Source organism: Ceratotherium simum, chromosome 2, assembly GCF_057802395.1.
Source record: "Ceratotherium simum simum isolate JZ-2026a chromosome 2, ASM5780239v1, whole genome shotgun sequence".
NCBI classification, from domain to species: domain Eukaryota; kingdom Metazoa; phylum Chordata; class Mammalia; order Perissodactyla; family Rhinocerotidae; genus Ceratotherium; species Ceratotherium simum.
In genome coordinates, this window is record NC_141901.1 from 2,731,724 (window position 1) to 2,755,372 (window position 23,649).

Here is a 23,649-nt window from a genome sequence, read left to right on the forward strand (position 1 = left end):
TTTTACTTTCCCTAGAAATGTAAGTGACATAATGTTACCACAGTGGTCGGCACATAAGTGTTAGGAATTTTGACTACAGAACTGTGATGCCTGGGGCAGGGGGTTGGGGTGGGGGGCGGGTATAGAACAGTTTCAATTTGGACTCTAACATTCACTGTTTTGAAGAAATTTCTTGGTGCTAGTTAGACAGGTATTAGATTTAATGGTCTGGTGTGTTCTGAAGCCAGAGGAGGTGTGATGTGATTGTTAATAGTTACCTTACTACAGAATTGGAAAAGCCCTTATAACTTGAATTGCATGCTCTACAAATCACAAGTGCCTGGCAGCCTCCAGCCCTGAACGAAGGCAGTGCTGACTCAAGAACCAAGCTGCTCTCAGCTCACTTTCTTGTTTTTTTTTTAATGTTAGTATTTTTGTGTGTGTGAGGAAGATCAGCCCTCAGCTAACATCCATGCCGATCCTCCTCTTTTTGCTGAGGAAGACTGGCCCTGGGCTAACATCTGTGCCCATCTTCCTCCACTTTATATGGGACGCTGCCACAGCACGGCCTGACATGTAATGTGTCGGTGCGCGCCAGGGATCTGAACCCGGGCCGCCAGCAGCGGAGCGCACGCACTTAACCACTATGCCATGGGCCGGCCCCTCAACTCACTTTCTTTGCATTAAGAGTCTGACTGTAGGGAGGGAAGGGAGGAAAGGGGAATGAACAGGTTTTGCTTCTTTGTAGTGATTAAGAGCATTCTCTTTGCAATTACAAGGCTTGGTGTTTTGTTTTGTTTTTTTTTTTGTGAGGAAGATGAGCCCTGAGCTAACATCCATGCCAATCCTCCTCTTTTTGCTGAGGAAGACCGGCTCTGAGCTAACATCTATTGCCAATCCTCCTCCTTTTTTTCCCTTTTTCTCCCCAAAGCCCCAGTGGAAATAGCTGTACATCCTTCCAGTTGCTGTTTGTGGGACGCCGCCTCAGCATGGCTGGAGAAGCGGTGCGTGGGTGCGTGCCCAGGATCGGAACCCCGGGCTGCCAGTAGCGGAGCTCATGCACTCAACCTCCAAGCCACAGGGCCGGCCCACAAGGCTTGGTTTTGAATTCCAGCATTGCCACTTTTTAGCTATGTGACCTTGAACAAGATATTTAACCTTGCTTAGTTCAGCTTTCCTCATCTGCTGAATGTGTTAAATAACACTCACTTCATCAGGTTGTTGTAGGGTTCAAGTTAAGCAACATGAGTATAGGGCCCAGGTGTGTGCCAAGTGCACGGTAAACCCTGATTAATAGTATCACAGACAACCACTACTTTCTGTTTCTCTCCTTAAAGGAATCCAACTTGCAGATGCAGAACTTTCTGTTACTTAAATTAGTGCTGTGAACTAAGTACAATAATAATAATTCTTCTGGATCACAATGTTTTCATTAGAAATGAGCATCTATGTTTGGCACTTCACTGCTCCATTCAGGCTGTAGAAGTTTCAGGAATACATGTGTTCAGATGTGATTTGTGCTGTTGGTTGTGTGGGACATGAGATGATGGCTCAATCAATGAAATCAAAACCTCCATAGATATGTTCTGTGAGACCGAAGAGTTTTTAGCGACTTTTTGATGGCAGATGCCTCCAAGGTAGTCTTCATTGAATCCTACAGAAGATAAGTGTGTGGGGATTTAGTCTGTAGTGCTCTCGTGATTTTCTCTCTAGACAAAATCTCTAACTTTTGTCCCTAACCCTAGGCACAAACCAAGTGACTTAGTGGCTAAGGTGACGGACTTTGGAGTTGGGCAGCCTTAACCTGTTCTGTTCAGACAACGCAAGACTGTGGTTCTAGTCCCTGACTCCCTCTTACTGTTCTGTGACTCCTCTTTACTAGTTGTGGGTAAATGACAACCTGAGTTTCAGTTTTCTAATCAGTAAAATGGGGATAATAGTTCTTTTCCTACAATGAAATGATGGAGCTTAGATGAGATAATGCCTATAAAGCCTTCACCAGGTTCCTAGAACGTAGTACATGCTCTACAGATAATCTTGCTTTTTCTCCTTCCCTCTCCCTCCCCCCTTCCTCTCCTCATTATTCTTATTTTCTCCAGTGAGTTTTTAGAAAAAGAGAAAACTAGAGGTTCAGGCTTTAGGAAAGATACCGTTATTTCTGGTTTGGCTTTGATTGCTATGATTTTATGACATGGACAGTAGTCATAGATGTTGGCCCTGGCTGGTTAACAACATTGATTTTCTTTTTCTTGCTGTTTCTCTGCAGGAAGGATCAGAATGTTCTCTCTCCAGTCAACTGCTGGAATCTCCTCTTAAACCAAGTGAAGCGGGAGAGCAGGGACCACACCACTCTGAGTGACATCTACCTGAATAATATCATTCCTCGATTTGTCCAAGTCAGCGAGGACTCAGGAAGACTCTTTAAAAAGGTAAAGCATCTTCTAGTCACAGAGACACTTCAGTGGAGCAGTGACACAATCTTGTAAATAAGAGAAAGAATATCTTATTGGCATACTTAAAAGGCTTTCCATTGGTCATTCCCTACCATGTACTCATGGAGAAAAAATATTGAATTGGCGTTCTTTTCTTCCTTTCTGAGCTGAATTAATAGTAGCCCCAGGAAGGTAACCATTTGCAAGATACAACTCCAGGACTGGCAGTGTAATTCATAATCTGTGTACATTAATAATGACCGTGTTTGGTCGATATCCTTCAGTGATTTGTGAATCTGTTTAGATTTGGGGACCTTCAGTGTTGTTTCATGTTTTCCTCTTCCAGTTCATTTACCAAGTTCATGTATCTTTATGTTTTTGGTTTAGTTCTCTTTCCAAGTTCTCATCTTTGCCTAGGTGAACTCATGAATTTGGTTATTCTTATCACAGCGTACCTTTGTCTTTGGGTCCCTGAGTGCTTTCTGAAGCTCAGTTGTTTGCCACCATTCCTTGGGTGTAAGTTGAAAAATTTGACCAAGGAAAAATTCAAAATTAATTGTGATAATCTTAAGAAATTTGTACCAAATTCACCATACCTGTCACTAGTGAAACTAGCCTCTTGGAAACTCAGGAACCTGTTTTCTAAGCTGTCTCAACCTGAGCTCTCAATGGAGTCATTTATTCATGAGTTTTGGTTACAAATGGTGGCAAAAGCCCCAACATTGTACATGATATGCCATGTCTAATATTCAAGCTCTAACATCCCCAGAAAACTTTTCAGAAGGCAAATAATCTTCCCACAATCGGTATAAAGAGCATATATAGGGCTATTTCATTGGTTTCATATATAGGGAATTCATTGGTTTCCAATTGACAAGATCCAGTGTTAAAATTTGAGATTGGGAGAGAAAGGACTTCAGTAAACAGGACTGTGGTTGATAATAGCCATAGCTCTTGGTTAGTTTTCCAATTCTTAACCTTAGGAAGCTTTCCAGACAGATCTCAGTAGGTCTGGAGTTAGAACCCAATTTCTTCTGTTTATACCAGCATGAAAAAAGAACTGGTTTGGAATCTTCCATCTACATAAGTGCATCTGTGAAGGGGCTTTCCCTGTGTCTTAGAGACAGGATATTAAGGGTATAGTCATCTGACAATGAAAAGAAGAGAGAGAAAGATAACTCCTCCCAGAGCTCACTGGCTATTTTTAGTGGCCCGGCTGTGCTGTGGTTGGGGCCATTCTTCAGTTAGGGATGAGGGTACTTGTCACCATCTCATGGTTTCCAGCATCTGCTCTAGCTTGCTTGTCATTACTTTGAATTATTCTGCAACACTTGGTGACGTGTGTATGTGACTAAAATTAATGACTGTAGTTAATATTACTATATTGAATATTGGAAATAGCTAAGACAGTAGATTTCAGGTGCTCTTTGCACACACACAAAAAAGGTAACTATGTGAGGAGATAATATGTTAATTAGCTTGACTGCAGTAATCATTTCGCTTTGTATATGTACGTATATCAGATCATGTTGTATACCTTAAATATATACAATTTTTATTTAAAAACCTACTTAGGTGGAAGTTTGACAGCAATCAGACACCACTTAGCTCTTTTCTGTAACCTTGACAGTCCCTTAGACTATCTCAAGAGGGAAAGGGGTTGGCTGATGGTTTCCTCCTCCATTTCTCTGTTCATCTGAGAAAAAAATTTAATGAGAGATGTTCAGCTATCTAGACTTCACCCAATCTCTCAGCCCCCTTTTCTCCTAGCTTTAGAAGGTTAGAGAAGAACCAAGCTGAGAGAGTCTTATAGCCCCTCCAGATCTCAGAGATGTTCATGCTGAAGGCAGCCAGTTACCAAAGCCACAAGTGTTCCTGATTCCTCAAGTGCCATTCGCATTTCACTGAAGGCCTAAATGCAAGGCATGTATACAAGGCATGGAGCATTTGCCCCCTCCAGAAGGAAAATCTACCCGTGATTGATATTCCTGGTCCTGGTCTCAGGGTTGACCTCCTTAAGCCGTGCACTTCTATGCTGGGAGTATAAGGAAGAATTTCTGATTACTCACAGGACTGTTTATATATTACATTTCATTGAAGAAACGTACACATATTGTAGGCTTACAGCTAAATGCATTTCTACACACTGAGCACACCTGGTAACCAGCTCCCAGATTAAGAAACAGAATATTTAAATACTCCAGAAGCCCCTCTCATGCTCCCTTCTAGTCATCGGGGGGTTGGGAGGGGTGGTCCCAACTCCTAAGGATAACAACTGTCCTGACTTTTAACAGCAGAGACTAGTTTTGCTTGGTTTCCTACTTTATATAAATAGAATCATACAGTATGTATTCTTTTGTGTCTGGTTTCTCTCATTCAACATTATGTTTGTGAGATTTATTCATATTGTTGTATATAGTTGCAGATCATAGGACTTTTCCTTGACCTTTACAACATTTTCTCTTTAACTTTGTAACTTTATAATCAATTAAAATATTGATTAGAGATATGCATAGGATTGTTGGATAGCCAATGTCTACTGTCCCACAGGGTGCATAGTCTCTTTTCTCTCTCCCTTGGGGTCCAATGAAGGCAGAGGACTCTAAGGTAGAAGCTGGCTGGGCTGACCATAAGAGTAGATTAATCCTGTTTTGGCTGGGTGAGCGCCGCTCTGCTTTCTATTAATGGGCGAAGAAGCGTTCTCTCTCCAGACCTCAGTTTTTCCATCTCTTGTTTAGAGTGTGTTGTACATGAAGAATTAGAATCCCACTGGTTAAGTTATAGTAATCAGATAAGATATCTAAGGAATGTACCTGGCCACCCTGTCAGTTATGCAAAGCTTCCCGGAGTTTGCTTTCTGCTTTCGGAGCAGAGGCCTTTTTCAAGTAACCCTTTCTCTTGGTCTCAGCTCTGCCAGTACCTCTGAAGCCTTGGACAGTTACTTCTCCTTTCTGTGCCTCAGTTCCATGAAGTTTAAAAAAAGTGTATGGGCTATATGATTTCCATGCTGCCTTTGAAATCTAGTATACTGTAATTCTTTGATGACAAGGGTATCTTACACTGGGGGCTTCCTTCTGGTTTTTGGGTGACCTTTGTGAAATTGTGATAGATAAATTGCAGTCCTCGAGACAAGGACAAACAAAAGTGGGTATGGGTTTGGAGAGGGGGCCAGCTTAAGCAATTGAAGACCAAATTTCTTGAGGAATGAAGCATTTTTTTAGATTCTGTTATCTATAATGGCCAGCAACCAAGAAACGCCAAACTGGAATCCAAATGTATAAACCAGATATACCTTTTATTTTACCTCTAAATTTGGTTCCAACAGCAAAAGGAAAATCCACATTTCTCTGGAGACACAGACTTCAGAAAAGATACCTTTATTTCTGGTTCAGCTGTAAACACCTATGAAAATTTACTTGAGCTCGTGTGAATTTGAATCTGTCGCTGGCAAAAGTCATGGGTTTTCTTCCTTTTTTAATTCTTTTTTTTTAAATCTATAGAACTTAATGATTCACTGGCAAGGGTTATGATAGTCAAAACTAATATTTTTGAATGCTTATGTGCCAGATACGGTGTTAAATACTTTATATGCATTATTTTGTTTAATCCCAACAATAATTCTATAAGGTAGTTGCTATTATTATCCCTGTTTTATGAAGGAGGAAACTGAGGCTTAGAGAGATTAAGCAAAAAACAGGTGAGGCTAGTATTTAAATCTGGTCATCTGGTTCTAGAACCCGAGGTTTCCATCTACATGTTCTGTTAGGACTCTGTAGGCATGGTGTGCAGAGTAGAGGGTATTCCACATTTTCTTACTCTTTTCTACTGAATCCAGATATTTCGCTCAGTTACAGAATTAACCTAACCTTTTCTCTTGCACACAAACCTTCAAAGGGTATGGAGGTGTTAAACATCAACATTGGGTTGTTTCTCCTACCTGGTGTCTGGGCAAGCAGCTGGAAGTTGGGAATGAAATAGGGCAGCATGTTTTTCTCCCCAGGGGCAGAATCTCTAGTAAGAGAGAAACAAAGACTTATTAAATGTGAGAACTGGCCAAAAATCTGGCTCACAGCTAATTCAGCTAATCTGGGGATATTGGGGTGGCTGCACAATTGGCCCCTCTGTGCTGCTGAACCCCCTTGAGGGATGCTCCCTGCTGGCCCTCTGGTTTGTGGTTATGTCTGCTGGGACATATTTCACATCTTGCATGAAGCCGTGGTGGAGATTCCTTTAGCTAAATATAACATCTAGAGAAAGTAGCCTCCTGTCCACAGCTTAGAAACAGACCCACTTTGTCTAGGACTCCAGGGGAAATTGAGCCCATTGGTGCTCCTGACATCTCCTTTCATGTAATGAAAGCTCAGTCTGTCTAACCTCTGTTGGAACCAAGGTTTGGGCAAATATTATTGCTGCCAACTTCATTTGTTTAATGCAGTGGCTTCAGAAACAGGGGCCAAACACTGACAAGTCTGACTCCCAGCTCCATGTCATCTCTGTAAGAGGCATATTCTAAAGAATCCCACTAAGAATAGAAATAATCTTTCCTACTTTTTCAGTTTAAACTGAAATAAACTTGGGTGTGCTTTTTCCCACAGGGGAGAGGACAATCCTGTTCTCTCTTTCTCCTTTCGTTTAGTTGGAACACACCACAAGTACCTCTGACATTGCTTTTCAACTCACTATTTCTAGGCTCTAACAGCTGCTCACACTTAGGCTTGGAAGCCGGTCAGTTCATACAGTCCTGAGACTCTCAATTGCATCCTTGTTTTTACATTATTTCAGTTAACTGTACCCCTGTTTTACCTCTATTACCCTAAGGTTCTATGGCAGAATGTCAAGTTAAATTGAGAAAGCTAGGTCAGATTCCCAATAGACCAGTAGTTCTCAACTTTGCCTGTGCATGAGACTCACTTGGGGAGTTTTAAAAAAAATCTTTGTGACCTTGAATAGACAAAGATTTCTTAGGATATGAAAAGCATGAACTATAAAAGAAAGAAGATAAATTGGACTTCATCAATTCTTGGACTTTTGCTCTTGGAAAGATATCGTTAGGAAAATGAAAGACAAGCCACAGACTGGGAGAATATATTTGCAGTACATGTAACTTAATAATAAGTAGACAAACTATCCCAAATATTTTAAATAGGCAAAAGATTTTAATAGACACTGCACTAAAGAAGATATATAACTGGCCAATAAGCATGTGGAAAGATGCTCAATATCATTAATCATCAGGGAAATGCAAATTAAAACTCTAAGGAGATATGCTACCTACTCACTAGAATGGTTAAAATTAAAAACCCTGGACCCAGCCCAGTGGTGTAGCAGTTAAGTGCACATGCTCCGCTATGGCAGCAGCCTGGGGTTTGCAAGTTCGGATCCTGGGCACACACTGATGCACCACTTATCAAGCCATGCTGTGGCAGTATCCCATATAAAGAAGAGGAAGATGGGCACGGATGTTAGCCCAGGGCCAATCTTCCTCAGCAAAAAGAGGAGGATTGGCATCACATGTTACTCAGGGCTAATCTTCCTCACACACACACAAAAAAATTAAAAACACTGACAATACCAAGTGTTAATGAGGATGGATGAATTCTCATATGCTGCTGATGAGAATGTAAAATGGTACAACCACTTTAGAAAATAGTTTGGCAGTTTCTTATAAAGTTAAATATGCATTTACCATATGACCTAGCAATTGCATGTCTAGGTATTTACCCAAGAGAAATAAAAGCATATATCTACACAAAGACTTGTACCTGAATATTTATAATAGCTTTTGTTGTAGGCTGAATAATGGTTCCCCCCCAAGATGTCCATGTTCTAATCCCTGGAACCTGTGAATGTTACCTTATCCGTGTAAGATTTTGCACATATGATGAATTTGAGGATCTTGGGATGGGGATATTATGCTTGATTATCCAAGTGGGCCCTAAATGCAATCACTAGTGTCCTTATAAGAATGAGGTGGAAGTGATTACAGACAAAAGAGAAGAAGGCCATGTGACAGAAGTGGAGGGAAGCAGTCACAGAGAGAAGATGCTAGGCCACTGGCTTTGAAGATGGAGCAGGAGGCCACGAGCCAAGGAATGCAGCTCTAGAGGCTGGAAAAGGCAAGGAAACGAATTCTCCCTGAGAGCCTCCTGAGGGAGCACAACCCTGCTGACACTTTGGTTTCGGCTCAGTGAAATTGGTTTTGGATTTCTGACCTCCAGAACTATAAGAGAATAAATGCATATTGTTTTAAGCCACGAGATTTGCAGTAATTTGTTATAGCTGCCATAGGAAACCAATATTTTATTCATCATAGCCAAAACTGGAAACAACCCAAATGTCCATCATCAGATGAATGGAAAAACATATTATGGTATATTCATATATGAATACTACTCAGCAATAAAAAGAAATGAAATGCTGATAGATAAATAATGTAGATGAACTCCAAAAACATTATACTGATAAAAAGAAGCCAGACACAATGAGTACATTCTGTAATTCCATTTGTATGAAATTTTAGAAAAGATAACTCTAATCTATAGTGATAGAAAACAAATCAGTGATTGTCTTGGGGCCAGGGTTGGGTGTGAGGTTGACTGCAAAGGGACACAAGGGAACTTGTAGGGGTTATGGAAATGTTATACAGTCTTTATTATGGTAGTGGTTACATGAGTGTGTACATTTGTTAAAACTTTTCATATGGTACGCTTAAAATGTGTACATTTTATTGTAAGTAAATTATGCCTAATTAAAGTTGATTTAAAAGATAATTTAAAAATACCATGCCAAGGCCCCACCCCAGGGCAATTTAATCAGTCTCTGGGATAGGACCGAGGTGAATCTTGCACAGAGCCAGGGTTGAGAACCACTACTATAGATACTCTGGTTTCCATCTTGGGGAAACCCAAAAGCACAGAGGACATCTGAAGCAGTAGGATCCTGTCTATCTGTATGAGAGCTGTGTTTGCCCCTATAGCAGACAGTGTGAAAGCATCTGGGCTGGTTGTGTAGGCAAGCCGTTGTGGTTTCCCTACTTTATTCTTGGAGAGTGACAAATGGTAAATCTGGCTTCAGATAAATAAGTCACGCTGCAGGAAGTGGGGCTTGCAGGAAGGATTTTGAGGAAGAAATGTAAGAGGCTCAATTAATACTTTTCTCCAGGACCCTCAGTTAAACATGGCCTTTTCCCATTGCTAGATCAGTCACAAGAGAATTGCCATGACCAGTCAGATTTCCTTTGGCACCAAGGAAATGGGTCTGGCAGTAAAATATGATAAAGGAGATTTGAAACTGAAAGCAGTACACGTTACCTACCTACCTGTTTATCCCCTTTGATTGGGATAGGATTTCCTAACGAGTCTGAGTCCAGTTGTTTGTGGGGAGAGAGGTTGATGGTACTGTAAGGAGGCATGTTCTGTGGTGGTGGTGTCGTAAATACGAAAAGGACAATGCTGGTAGAGTTGAATGTCCCTAGTAGATACTGGAGATTGAATGAATGGAGAAAGAATGGATTCCCAAAGGTTGTGTTCTGCCCTCTTGAGAAAGGGTTTAACTTGGAGACATCTTTGGCAGGAGTAGATGATTGATTACTGCTCCCTCTCTTCCCCCGTCCACCCTACGCCTCCTCAGGGAACTCAGTATCTGTTATTGATTGAATTTCCTCCACCTTGTAACGTGGTCACTGACACTGTGCACACTAACGGTTGTGCTGTGCTTTACAGACAGCTGTACCAGTTGCCCAGTTTATCTTGTTGGTAGTAGAAATTCTGTTCTGATTAATTGAGCTTTATTGTGTCATATCTGATGAAGAGATCCTCTTTGGAGAAAAGAATAGGATGTGAGCTTATCTGAGTACGGGATAGAAGGCTGCCAGCCGCTTCAAAGGTATCTCTGCTGATAAGGGGCCTCAGGTTTGCTGCCAAAGCCAACACTGAGGGGAGCTCTGCAGCTAGTGCTGTTTGTGGCGCTTTAGCTTTGGTTTCTGTGACACTAGGTCAGCAGCGTCTGTATCCTCTCCCTTGAGGCTTCTCTCTGGGTGGTCCGGGCTTTTTTCTAGCTTAGGAAGATTCAGCTCAGAGGGAATGTGTGCATCAAAGATATCTGCAGTCTTTTGCTTCAGTTAGTTTATATGTTTGCCTTTTTGGTGTTTTAGGTCTTGGGTGTCTATCAGCCTTTTCTAAAAGAGCCCACGGTGCTGTGTTTAGAACATTCCAAGGTGTAATGGTACTTCGATCTTTATAGATCAAGGGACAATTACGAGAATTTGAAAAAGACAAGTTAAAAATGTGGAGTATGGGGAGCCGGCCCAGTGGCGCAGCGGTTAAGTGCGCACGCTGTGCTGTGGCGGCCCGGGATTTGCAGGTTCAGATACTGGGCACGCACTGATGCACCGCTTGTCAAGCCATGCAATGGTGACGTCCCATGTAAAGTAGAGGAAGATGGGCACAGTTGTTAGCCCAGGGCCAATCTTCCTCAGCAAAAAAAAAAAAAAAAAAATGAGGAGGCGTGGCATCAGGTGTTAGGTCAGGGCTGATCTTCGTCACCAAAAAATATATATATATATGGGGTATGGGAAAGAGAGGTATAGTGGATAGAAAACAAAAGTGTCCAAATGCAACCTTCTATAAACTAGAAACTAGAAAACTATTCTGTCAATATTTTAGTGATTACTATAAAGACAGCTTATGCTAGGTGTAAAAAAGAGCTTAAAATTGAATTGAGGAGTCAGGTTTGCCCCCCCAGGGAGCTTGGGGCTTCCCAGTCCACTTTTCAGTCCAGTTAGATCCTCCAAAACTATCTGTGGGATGATGATAATAATAATAACAAGCTTTCATAAAATGCCTGCTATATATATATATTGTAGTAGGTCCTAAATGTATATTTTCTCTAATCTTTTCAGGTTTTTTTTCCCTTAACTTTTAAAACTATGTAATTAGCATGCAGATAAAGGAAAGAATGTTACCAGTATCCCAGAAGCCACCCTTTTGCCCTTTCCATTCAGTACCCCTGAAAGGTAGCCAGTATTCTGACTTCTGACACAAGTAGTTGCCTGTTTTTTTTTTTTTTTTAATTTATATAAATGGAATCATATGATATTTTTTCAACAATTTAAATACGTCATTCTTTTTTTTCCTGGCCCCCGTTGTTTCTGATGAGAAGTCAGCTGTAATTCTAATTGTTGTCCACTTGTATTTCATGTTCTGGGAGCTTAGGGGCTCTTTGAGTATTTTTTCTTTATCTTTGGTTTTCAGCAGTTTGACTGTGATGAGTCTAAGTGTGATTTTCATTGCATTTATTTGGCTTGGAGAAGTACAATATCTAAATATCCTGGAGCTGTATTTTTCCTCAGTTTGGGAAAATTTCTGGCAAATATTTTTTCTGTCCCATTTTCTCTTCTTGCCTTGACTCCTATTGCGCGTTTGGTAGACTGCTTGATACAGTCCCACAGGTCGTTGAGGCAAGCTTTTTGATGTGTATGTGCACTTCAGTTTAGATGATTTCTAAAGTTAACCAATCATTTCTTTCTTCTTTTTTTTTTTTTGTGAGAAAGATCAGCCCTGAGCTAACATCCATGCTAATCCTCCTCTTTTTGCTGAGGAAGACCGGCTCTGAGCTAACATCTATTGCCAGTCCTCCTCCTTTTTTTTTTTTCCCCAAAGCCCCAGTAGATAGTTGTATTCATAGTTGCACGTGCTTCTAGTTGCTGTATGTGGGACGCGGCCTCAGCATGGCCGGAGAAGCGGTGTGTCAGTGCGCGCCCGGGATCCGAACCCGGGCCGCCCGTAGTGGAGCACGCGCACTTAACCGCTAAGCCACGGGGCCGGCCCCTCACCAATCCTTTCTTTTGTTGCGTCCAATCTTTTAATACCATCCAATAAATTTTTTTTTTTTTTGAGGAAGATCAGCCCTGAGCTAACATTCATGCCAATCCTCCTCTTTTTGCTGAGGAAGACTGGCCCTGAGCTAACATCTGTTGCCAATACTCCTCCTTTTTTCTCCTTTTTTCCCCTTTTTCTCCCCAAAGCCCCAGTAGATAGTTGTATGTCATAGTTGCATATCCTCTAGTTGCTGTATGTGGGACGCTGCCTCAGCATGGCCTGACAAGTGGTGCATCGGTGCACACCTGGGATCCGAACCCAGGTCGCCAGTAGCAGAGTGCGCGCACTTAACTGCTAAGCCATGGGGCCGGCCCCCCAATAAATTTTTTTATTTCAGATATTTTTAATTTTATGATTTCCATTTGGTTCTTTTTTACAGTTTTCATATAACTCCTGAAATTTCCCTTCTTTTCACTCATTATTTTTGAAACATATTTGGCAATTATTTAAAAATTCTTATCTGCTATTTTCAATGTCTACATCATCTGTGGTTCTGTTTCTATTTATTGATTGTTCTCTTGACCATGGAACACATTTCTTTATTTTTTCACATCTAACTTTTTATGACATATTGGACGTTGTAGATACATTATAGGGACTCTAGATGTGCCTATCTTCCTCTGAAGAGTGTTACGTTTTATTCTAGTAAGCAGTTAAATTATTGCTTGATCACCTTGAACTTGTGGTGAATTGGTTTTATGCTTTGATAAAGTGGGTCTACTTTGGTTTTGCCCTTAGTCCTGGAACATACTCGATTAAGGCCTGATCTTTCTGGGATTTCCAGGGAAACCCCAGGATATTTATGAAACCCCTTTAACTTGGCAGGCTCTGAACTCCAAATTCTGTCTCCTCTACAGTGGGCAGCAGCCAGGATGACCAGTGGTCCCAGTTTGCCTGGGGCTGAGGGGGTTCCTGGAACATGAGAATTTCAGTTTTATCCATTCTGCTGTTGATGGCATTTGGGTAGTTTCCAGTTGGAGGCTATTATGAATAATGCTGCTATGAACATTATATAGGACGGTTCTTTTTCTTTCCATTGTATAGTTGAAAAAATTAAAGCTCACATTGATAAAATACTCTTTAGTAAGACCAAGAAGTGGTGGCATTGGAATTTGAATTCCCATGCTCTTTCTACCATATCACCCTACCACCCATGCTTCAGGATTCATAGGTGATATCTTTAGAAAATAGTTGTTGCCAAATCAGATTGTTGAACCTGGTCACAATCTGGGCTTTAAGGATAATGAACTCAAAACCTGCTTCTCTCTCCCCCCACTCCCCCTCTTCTTCCTCTCCCCCTCCCTTTTTTTCTCTCTTCTTCCCTGCTCTCTATTCTTTTGAATAATCTTTTTAAATTTTATAGTACATGTGCTTTGTAAAGAATTAGAAAATATAGGAAGCAAAAACATAATTAAAAAACAGATTATATTGTACATACTATTGTATAATCTGTTATTTTAGTCAAGATCTTCTCCTTTCCGTTTTACTAAATTTTCGTTTCATCTGATACCCCGGCTATGTAAACATTTCCCTAATTGTCCTTGACAACTGGTTTACCCAAGCCAGTATCTAATGCACGCTGGTTTTCTATCCCTTAAGTCTCCTTTAATCTAGTACTGTTCCTTTTCCATGACACTGATTTGTTGAATAGACCAGACCAGTTGTCCTGCAGATTGTCCCACTGTCTGGATTTGTCTAGTTGCTTCTTTGTGTTGTTGTTTAACTTCTTCCTGTATCCTGTATTTCCTGTAAATTGGAAGTTGGTTCTAAAGGCCAAATATATTCAAGTTATATATTTTTGACAGTGCATAATAGGTGATGTCGGGTACATCATGTTGCATCACATCAGGAAATACATAATATCTAGTCAGCCCACCGAAAGTGATGCCAATATTGACTCCCCCAGATTAGGGTGGTGACAGTCTGAACCCTCTATATGTTCTTATGTATGGTGTTGTCATACAAATGTTGGGTGGCAATTCAGTCATTCATCTGATGGTTTTAACATCAATGATGATTCTAGCCAAATTACTTTTTACCATCTCTGTACCTCTTATACTTGACTGCAAGATGCCTCTCTGAGAAAAGGAGAGGATAATTAATACAACTTATCAGGCACCTTGCAAATAGACAATAGTTTGTAAAAACTTATTACTCCTGGGAGAAACTGTACTAATGGTGTGGCAGCTGACTAGGTACCAATTTTTTATTCTAAGATTCACAGCAGTAATAGAAGTAACAATAATTATAACTAATACTAAAATGAGTGCTAACCATGCCCAGGGACTATGCTATACTTTACATGTATAAACCTATTTAACCATCACAACAACTCTTTTAAGATGGATGCTGGTTTTATCATCTCCATTTGTAGATAAGAACATGGGCAGAGGGGTTAAACAATTGACTCAAGATTATATAGCTGGTTGGTGGCCAAATTGGGATTTGAGCCTAGGCAGCCTGCTTCCCCTGTGTCATCCTTTCACATCACCATGTACTGCTGCCTCACATGTAGAGAAGTGGCAGTCATTATATTGGTAAGCCAAAGGGCCAGTGCTTCTGCAAGGAATTAATGGCTTGTGCCTTCTGCAGCTGTACATTTAGCTGCTTCTGCCAGACCAGTGTTTCCATTGTGCTGCTGTAATTCGGCTTCTTGCCCAGCTTGTCCAGAGAGAGTAGGCATCTTTGATTTCAGCCGCCTTCGTTGCAAGTCTGGCTTCTTTGGATTCTCCTGTTTATCCTTGTCAAGGGTTTTCCTTTGAATTTCTTCCTGCTTGTCTGAGCATGAATTTTATTTAAAATGAGAAAAAAATTAAATTCTCCTTCTTTTGAGATAGCATCTTCAGTTTTTCCGTGCTTATCTTCTTTCCTTCAGGAAAGAAACTGGACCTTTTCTCATCTTTTGGTTTTTCTGCCTTATCTGACCTTTCTTTGCTTTTAAGCTCAGTCCTTAGGTTGGTTTTTTTTTTCCTTCTTTTACTCTGTGCTCCATAAATCATTTGGGTCTGTATCCAGCTTTTCCTAGTATTTACTCAACATGAAACTTCCAGTTATAGATTAGTTATAATTGTCTGCACTAATTCTTGTCTTCGAGAGACCATAGGAACCTAGGAGTATCTCTCCTTGTGGTCTCAAGAGCTCTCAGAATCATCGTCTTGTTGAACTAAGCAGTTATTGTTAAGGCCCAGGGACAGGATTGAGAAGTAACATTTTCTGTTTTTATTTTGTGTTTCCTTTGATTTTGAAGCAAATAAAAAAACCCTTTAACTTACATTCTCTGTAGTCGTAAAAGTAATACATGTTTTTTCAAGACATTGAGGGAAAAAAAAATAATAAAAAGAAAATAACGATTACTTAGAATCAGTGTTAACATTTTGGTGTATTTCCTTCCAATCTTCTGTTCTATGCACACTTTGCTTTAGAAAATTAGGATTATGTTGTATATTAAACTTTCTGTAATTTTTTTCATTTAACATTTTTTGTGAACATTTTTCCATATCATTGCATCTTCTTTAAAAACATTGCTTTTATTTTTTTTCTTTATTGAGGTATAATTGACTTCCCGGTATTACATTAGTTTCAGGTATGCAACATAGTGATTTGACATTTGTATACATTGTGGAATGGTCACCACAATAAGTCTAGTTACCGTCTGTCACCTTTCAAAGTTAATACAATATTATTGACTATATTCTCCATGCTGTACATTATATCCCCATGACTTATTTATTTTATAACTGGAAGTTAGTACTTCTTAATCCCCTTCACTCATTTTGCCTCCCCACCTACTCCCCTCCCCGTTGGCAACCACCAATCTGTTCTCTGTATCTGTGAGTCTGGGTTTTTTTCTGTTTTGTTTGTTTCTTTTGTTTTTAGGTTCCACATATAAGTGAAATCATGCAGTATTTGTCTTTCTCTGTCTGACGTATTTCACTTAGCATAATACCCTCTAGGTCCATCCATGTTGTCACAAATGGCAGGATTTCGTTCTTTCTTATGGCTGAGTAGTATTCCATTGTATATATATACCACATCTTCTTTATCCATTCATCTGTTAATGAACACTTAGGTTGTTTCCAAGTCTTAGATATTGTGAATAATGCTGTAATGAATGTAGGTGTGCATATATCTTTTCAAATTAGTGTTTTTGTTCTCTTTAGTTGGATACCCAGTAGTGGACTTGCTGGATCATACGGTAGCTCAATTTTTAATTTTTTGAGGGACCCCCATACTGTTTTCCGTAGTGGCTGCACCTATTTACATTTCCACCAACAGTGCGCGAAGTTTCCATTTTATCCATATCCTCACCGACACTTGTTATTTCTTGTCTTTTTGATAATGACCATTCCGACAGGTGTAAGGTGATATCTCATTGTGGTTTTGATTTGCATTTTCCTGATGATTAGTGATGTTGAGCATCTTTTCATGTGCTTGTTGGCCATCTGTATGTCTTTGGAAAAATGTCTCTTCAGGTCCTCTGCCCATTTTTTAATTGGATTGTTTGTTTTTTGTTATTATGTTATTAAGTTATATGAGTTCTTTATATATTTTAGATATTAACCCTTTATCGGATATATGATATCGGATATATGATATATTGCAAATATCTTCTCCCATTTAGTAGGCTGCCTTTCATTTTTGTTGATAATTTCCTTTGCTCTGCAGAAGCTTTTTAGTTTGATGTAGTCCCACTTGTTTATTTTTGCTTTTTTTTCCTTGCCTTTGGAGTCAGGTCCAAAAACACATCGCTAAGACTGATATCAAGGAGCTTACTACCTATATTTTCTTCTAGGTGTTTTATGGTTTCAGATCTTACATTCACGTCTTTAATCCATTTTGAGTTAACTTTTTGTATATGGTGTAAGATAGTGGTCCAGTTTCATTCTTTTGCACGTAGCTGTCCAGTTTTCCCAACAGCATTTGTTGAAGAGACTGTCCTTTCCCCTTTGTATGTTCTTGCCTCCTTTGTCATAAATTAGTTGACCATATATGCACGGGTTTATTTCTGGGCTCTCTATTCTGTTCCGTTGATCTATGTGTCTGTTTTTATGCCAGTACCGTACTGTTTTGAGTACTATAGCTTTGTAGTATAGTTTGAAATCAAAGAGTATGATTCCTCCAGCTTTGTTCTTCTTTCTCAAGATTGTTATAGCTGCTCTGGCTCATTTGTGTTTCCATAAAAATTTTAGAATTATTTGTTCTAGTTCTATGAAAAATGCCATTGGGATTTTGATAGAGATCGCAGTGAATCTGTAGGTAGCTTTGGGTAGTAGGGACATTTTAGCAATATTAATTCTTCCAATCCAAGAGCACAGGATATCTTTCCATTTATTTGTGTCTTCTTCAATTTCTTTCATCATTGTCTTATAGTTTTCAGTATACAGGTCTTTCACCTCCATGGTTAAATTTATTCCTAGGTATTTTATTCTTTTGGATGCAATTGTAAATGGGATTGTTTTCTTGATTTCACTTTCTGATAGTTCATTATTAGTGTATAGAAATGCAACAGATTTTTGTATATTAATTTTGTATCCTGCAACTTTACTGAATTCATTTATTAGTTTTAACAGTTTTTTGGTGGAGTCTTTAGGGTTTTCTATATGTAGTATCATGTCATCTACAAATAATGACAGTTTTACTTCTTCCTTTCCAATTTGTATGCATTTTATTTCTTTTTCTGACCTAATTGCTGTGGCTAGGACTTCCAATACTATGTTGAGTAAAAGTAGGGAGAGTAAGCATCCTTGTTTTGTTCTTAATCTAAAAACGTTTTTAATAACTATTCAGCATTCTATATTCTGGTTATCCCACAGCTTATTCATGCATTTCTTATGGTTCTTTGGCTGTTATGTCTTAACTGTCTACTGGACCATGTTCTGGTACATCCAGAAGCAATCCAGAATTTCATTGGCATCTTCTTGGAAGTTACTTGTTTTTGGTGACTGGGTGGCCTGTGCTTTCATTTGGAAATACCCTACTTCCATTTGATATAAGTCAAGGAGAGAGGGTTTCCTACTCTTCTTCTTTCCTTTTTTCTTCCTCTTCTATCTTCCTCATCGTCTCTGAGCTCAGATGGGAATCTAGACCTCAGAGCTATGCCTGAGCCCGGGCTTTGGTTGGCTCAATGGAGTTCTTTCACCATGCTAGGTTTCAGTTTCCTCATCTTTACAATGAAGAAATTACTCACACCCTCACTCTTCCTTCCCAGTATGTCATAGGAATTAGTAAAACCTGAGAAGAAAGTGGTCTGCAGTTATCAAAAAGACGAGAGATAACAAGTGTTGGTGAGGCTGTGGAGAAAAGGGAATCCTTATACACTGTTGGTGAGAATATAAATTGGTACAGCCATTATGGAAAACAGTATGGCAATTCCTCAAAAAATTAAAAATTGAAGTACCATGTGATCCAGCAATTCCACTCCTTGGTATATGTCCAAGGAATTGAAATCAGTATCCAAAAAGATATCTGCACCCCCCTGTTCAGTGCAGCATTATTCACAGTAGCCAAGATATGGAAACAACCTAAATGTCCTTCGATGAATGAGTGGATAAAGAAAATGTGGTATATATATATGCAATGGAATATTATTCAGCCATAAAAAAGAAGGGAATCTTGCCATTTGTGACAACATGGATGAACCCGGAGGGCATTATGCAAAAAGAAATAAGCCAGACAGAGAAAGACAAATACTGTATGATATCACTTATATGTGGAATATAAAAAAAAAAGCTAATTTTATAGAAACAGAATAGAATGGTGATTGCGAAAGGCTAGAGGAGGGGGAAATGGAGCGATGTAGGTCAAAGAGTTCAAATTTTCTGTTATAAGAAAAAGTTCTGAGGATCCAATGCACAGCATACAGTTAATAATACAGTACTGTGTACTTGAAAGTTGCTGAGAGTAGATCTTAGGCATTCTCACCACACACAAAAAAGTAAAGTTAACTATGTGAAGTGATAGATGTGTTAATTATCTTGATCTTGGTAATTATTCCACAATGTATTTGCATATCAAATCATCACATTGTACTTATTGTATAAATATATACGATTTTGTATATATTTTGTATAAATATATACAATCATGTTTGTCAGTTCTTCCTCACTGAAGTTAAGAAAAAAGAAAAGAAAAGCAAGTGATCTGCAGAGCTATGCTCTGTTCATGTAGAGGAGTGTGCACCTTAGGCCTCCTCCCCACTAGGGTGGTCTTTGTCTCTCTAAGCTAAACTTTTTTAGCAGTGTGTTATCATATAGGGCAGAAAGGAAGTGCAGAAGGCAAACTGGGAGATCCAGTCCCTAGCTTTAATCATCTCTTCTCCAAAGCCAAGATAATCCAAGTCTTCTGCCCACATAAGCATTGTATCCTTTCCTGCCTTGCCTCTTCCCATGACCTTGTTTTCCTTTTGATGTTCATTTTGAGGGTGGAGAGTAGAAAAAAATCTTTCTCTTTTTGCAGCTTTCTGAGTCAGTGGCCTTTCTGGGCCTTTGAGTTCTCAGGCAGGAAAACCGCATAGCCCACCTGATTCTTCTTTCGGGTACTCTTTTAAAAAAAGAAAAGAGCACTGCTTGATTTAAATCCCAAAGCACAAGTACCACTACCAGTTCATTCAGTTCAATTTAATAAATATTATTTGATTGTCTATAATTGCTCAGTATTCAACTTGACACTATAAAAGGGCTGCAGACGAAGCTTAAAACATGGTTCAAGATCGTAGATTCTTACATCTCAGTTGGATAGACAACCCATAGACTCCAGAAGTACGTTACAACTTAAGACATCAGTTTAATGAGTAGTACGGATAATTAGTTGTCTATAGGAGTTTGGAAAAGGAACAGATTTGTGAGAGGTGAGTCAGGCAAGCTTCATAGAAGGGAAAGAATTGGGTTGATGTTCTTTTAATTATATGCTGCCAGGATTCTTAATTATCCATCCATTTCTTACCTTATGGAAATATCTTTTGAATATTTCCATATTATCTGGTGCCAACTTCCTCTCCTGCCTCTTTGTCCCCATTAGAGATGCCACCCATGAGACCAGTCTGACAGCAGCAGAAGCTTCCTGTTGGCCAACAATGGGAGAAATATGTGGGATGAGCTTGGAGCCTGAGTTTGGAGATCTTTGAATGCCAGCTCAAGGAGTTTGAGCTGCTGGTCAAAGAGAGCCATTGACCGTTTTAGGTAGGGCAGTGAAATATTGAAAACCATGATTTTGAGTGGCATTGGTGGCAGTGTTCACTGTAGTTTAGGGTGGAAGAAACGATTTGGGAACCTACCACAATAACGCAGGGGGATAATAGAAACCAGTTCTTGGATAATGGCAATGGGAACTGAAAGAATGGGATTTACTAAGAGGCGAGCAAAGAAATTAAAATAGTACCAAGTGACCTGACATGAGGTAAAAGGAGGTAAATGCTAGAGAGGAATCAAAATTCATTTAGTAATTCAACAAAGTTTATAGTGTGCCTCTCATGTTCCAGGCACCATGGTAGGCACCATAACAACAAAACAGAAAACGTCCTTGCCTGCATGGAGGATATTCTGGTTGGAGAAATAGACAATATACAAATAAACCAGTAGATTATAATATATCAAGAGATGATAAAATATAAGCGAGGTAAAGAGGATGGGAGTGCTGGGGATATTGCTGTTTTATATAGGATGGTCAGAGAAGGCTTCAGTGATAAATTGGCATTTGAACCAATTCTTGAAGGAAATGAGGGATTTTGCTGTTTAGCTCTCTGGTAAAGGTATTACGGGCAGAGGAAACAGCATGTCTAAGGCCATGAGATGAGTGTGTGCTTATCTGGTTAGAGAAACAGCAAGAAAGCCTTGCATCAAGTGGTCAAGAAGAAGAGTGGTAGGAGATGTGGCTGGGGAATGGGGGCAGGCTGCATCAGGAAGGGCCTCAGAGACTGTTGGAGAGCCATACAAGGATTTGGAACAGAGGAATGATACAATCTGAACTCCTGTTTAACTAGGATTATTCTCGCTTCCGTGTTAAGAGAGGACTAAAAGAGGAGCAAGGTGGGACAGGAAAGGAAGACCAGTTAAGGAGGCTTCTATAAATCAGGAGATGGTGGATTGGAACAGAATGGTAGATGTGGAGATCGTGAGAAGTGGTCAGATTCTGAGATGTATTTTGAAGATGGAATCAGTAGGATTTATTGCTGAATTGAATGTGGCATGTGAGAAAAAGAGGAGTCAAAGATGACTCCAAGCAGTTGGCCTGAGCAATTGGAAGCTGGAATTGCCATTTATTGGGAAAGTATGTGAAAGAGCCACTGATTTTAGTCCAGCCCCGTAATTAGTGAAGAATCTAAGAGCCAGCAAGAAGTGACTTGCCTTAGGTCACCCAGGTAGGCAGTAGCAGAGGTGGGACCTAACCTACCAGGTCTTCTAACTTTTATCTGGTACTCTCGCCAGAACACAGCATCACATTTCCTGAGTTCAGTTTTAGACATGGCAAAGTGAAGGTTTTGCGGGGGGTAGGGCTGGAAGGGAGATTTGAAAACTAACCACATAAAAAACTGATGGTTGAAGCTATGAAAGTGAGTATTCAGAGAAAAGAGCAGTTGAGGCCTAGAGAGAGGACTTTGAGGAGCCAGCAAAGAGGAGGGAAGGGCAAATTAAAATGGGCAAAAGGAAAATGAGAATAACATGGCTCATAGAACCTAAGTGGGAAGAAGATGACTCAATGACAGGTACTCTGAATGGGTCAGAAAGAATGGATCTGAGCAGATGTTGTAAGATCTGGGTTTTGGAATCTTGGGAAACTGGTGTCTTCAACAGAACCTCCACTCCGATGTTAGGCACTTTTCTTATCTTTTCAGCTAATAGTAAGAAGGAACACAATAGCATAAGCCTGAGACAGGGAGTTGAAAAAAAATCCCTTCCAACTCTAGCAATACCTTCTCATGAGCCTTACACAGGATTAGACCTCCCAGACCTCTGTGTGCCCCTCTGTAAACTGAAAGGGAAGCATCTTCTTGCCCACTTTGCCTCTTAGAAATGGTGTGAGGATAACAATGAGAAAGGATGTGAAACTGCTTTGGAAGAGAAATGTTACATAAGTCAAGATACCCTTTTCTAGTTGACTTGAACAAGTTTTTAGTTTAAAAAAAATCTTGATAGAGTCGTAAAAAACTTTACATTACGGATACATTAAATGCAGAACACTTGACCAATAAAATAGATATTTTTCTTTGAAACAACATATTGTATTTCAGTATCAGTTTTATTAAATCTTGCTTAATTACTATGTCCATTAGACTTATATCATATCCTGCCTGGGCTTTTCAATTTAATTTAATTTTATAGTCACTGTTACCCAACTACAAAAGATTCCCCTTGCCTCCAAGGCCATACAGGTCTTGCAAGCTTTCCTAGGTTAGTGTCTGTCCTTTTGATGAAACCCAGGGCAAGGGTGTCCGTGCTGAGTTCTGAGCAGTCTGTCTGTTTCAGAGTGCAGGCTGAAGCCCCAGTGGAGTTTGATTTTGTCCTTCCAGTCCCCTTCACATAACAGTATATGAAGAGCGGGAATGGAAATTAATTGTACCTGCTGGCATTATTAAAGTCATCAGTGCGTATCCTCTCCTGGGCCAGGGAGATTAAAAAGGGTGTTGTAATCAGAGCAGATGATTTCTGACACTCGGGATAAGCTTCCTCCCCAGGTTAGATGTAAGGATGTGATCTGAGCTTGTTGCCTCCAGCCTGATACCGCATAGCTCGGGGCTATGCGGAGTCTCTGCCTCATCCTTCTGCCAGCCCTGGAGGAAAGCCAGGCTCCTGCTCTCTCTGGATCAGACATCTCTTAGAAAATCAGGCCTTCTCACTGAGACTAGTATGTTCCAGCTGCACGCTCCTGACTACAAGATGCAGTCAGGTGTCTTGCTTAGGCCAGGGCTGAGAGTCACACCTTGTTCAGGTTCAACCTGAATGAAAAATGCTGCTCCCTGATGATTCAGTTCACTTCAGCAAGCGTTTATTAAATGCTTTCCCCAAGCACCCCGCCAGGCCCTGACAGTTCTGCCTGCATGTGTGCTGCGGTTTTTGCTGGTTTGGAGGAGAGAGGCCCCTATTGTAGTTTATGAATCAAAAAAGACCCTGATCTGGGAGTGAGGGTCTTTTCCCAGCTTTCACAGTGACTCGCAGTGTGACCTAACTTAACCTGCCTAGAACTTGGTTTTTTAATATGTAAAATAAGAGTTTAGACTAATCTTTCTCAGATTTCTCTCTGAAATTCTGTAATTATGTGCAGGAATTTTTATGACAGTCCTTGGTAAACCGTTAGATACTATACAGATGTGGGGTATTACAATAGTTCTCAGTGTAGACAGTATGTTCACTCATACTGTGAATGTC

The 23,649-nt window shown here is 40.0% G+C and overlaps 1 protein-coding gene across 9 annotated transcripts in view; it reads left to right on the top strand.

Annotated features, from left to right (window-relative positions):
• SRGAP2 (SLIT-ROBO Rho GTPase activating protein 2) overlaps window positions 1–23,649 on the top strand; it is a 240,953-nt gene that overhangs the window by 120,017 nt on the left and 97,287 nt on the right. For all 9 annotated transcript variants that reach the window (XM_087437238.1, XM_004425102.3, XM_014783470.2 and 6 more), the window contains exon 4: window positions 2,246–2,408. In XM_087437238.1, the coding sequence (XP_087293364.1) occupies window positions 2,246–2,408 (163 nt within the window). The remainder of the gene's footprint in view (window positions 1–2,245; window positions 2,409–23,649) is intronic.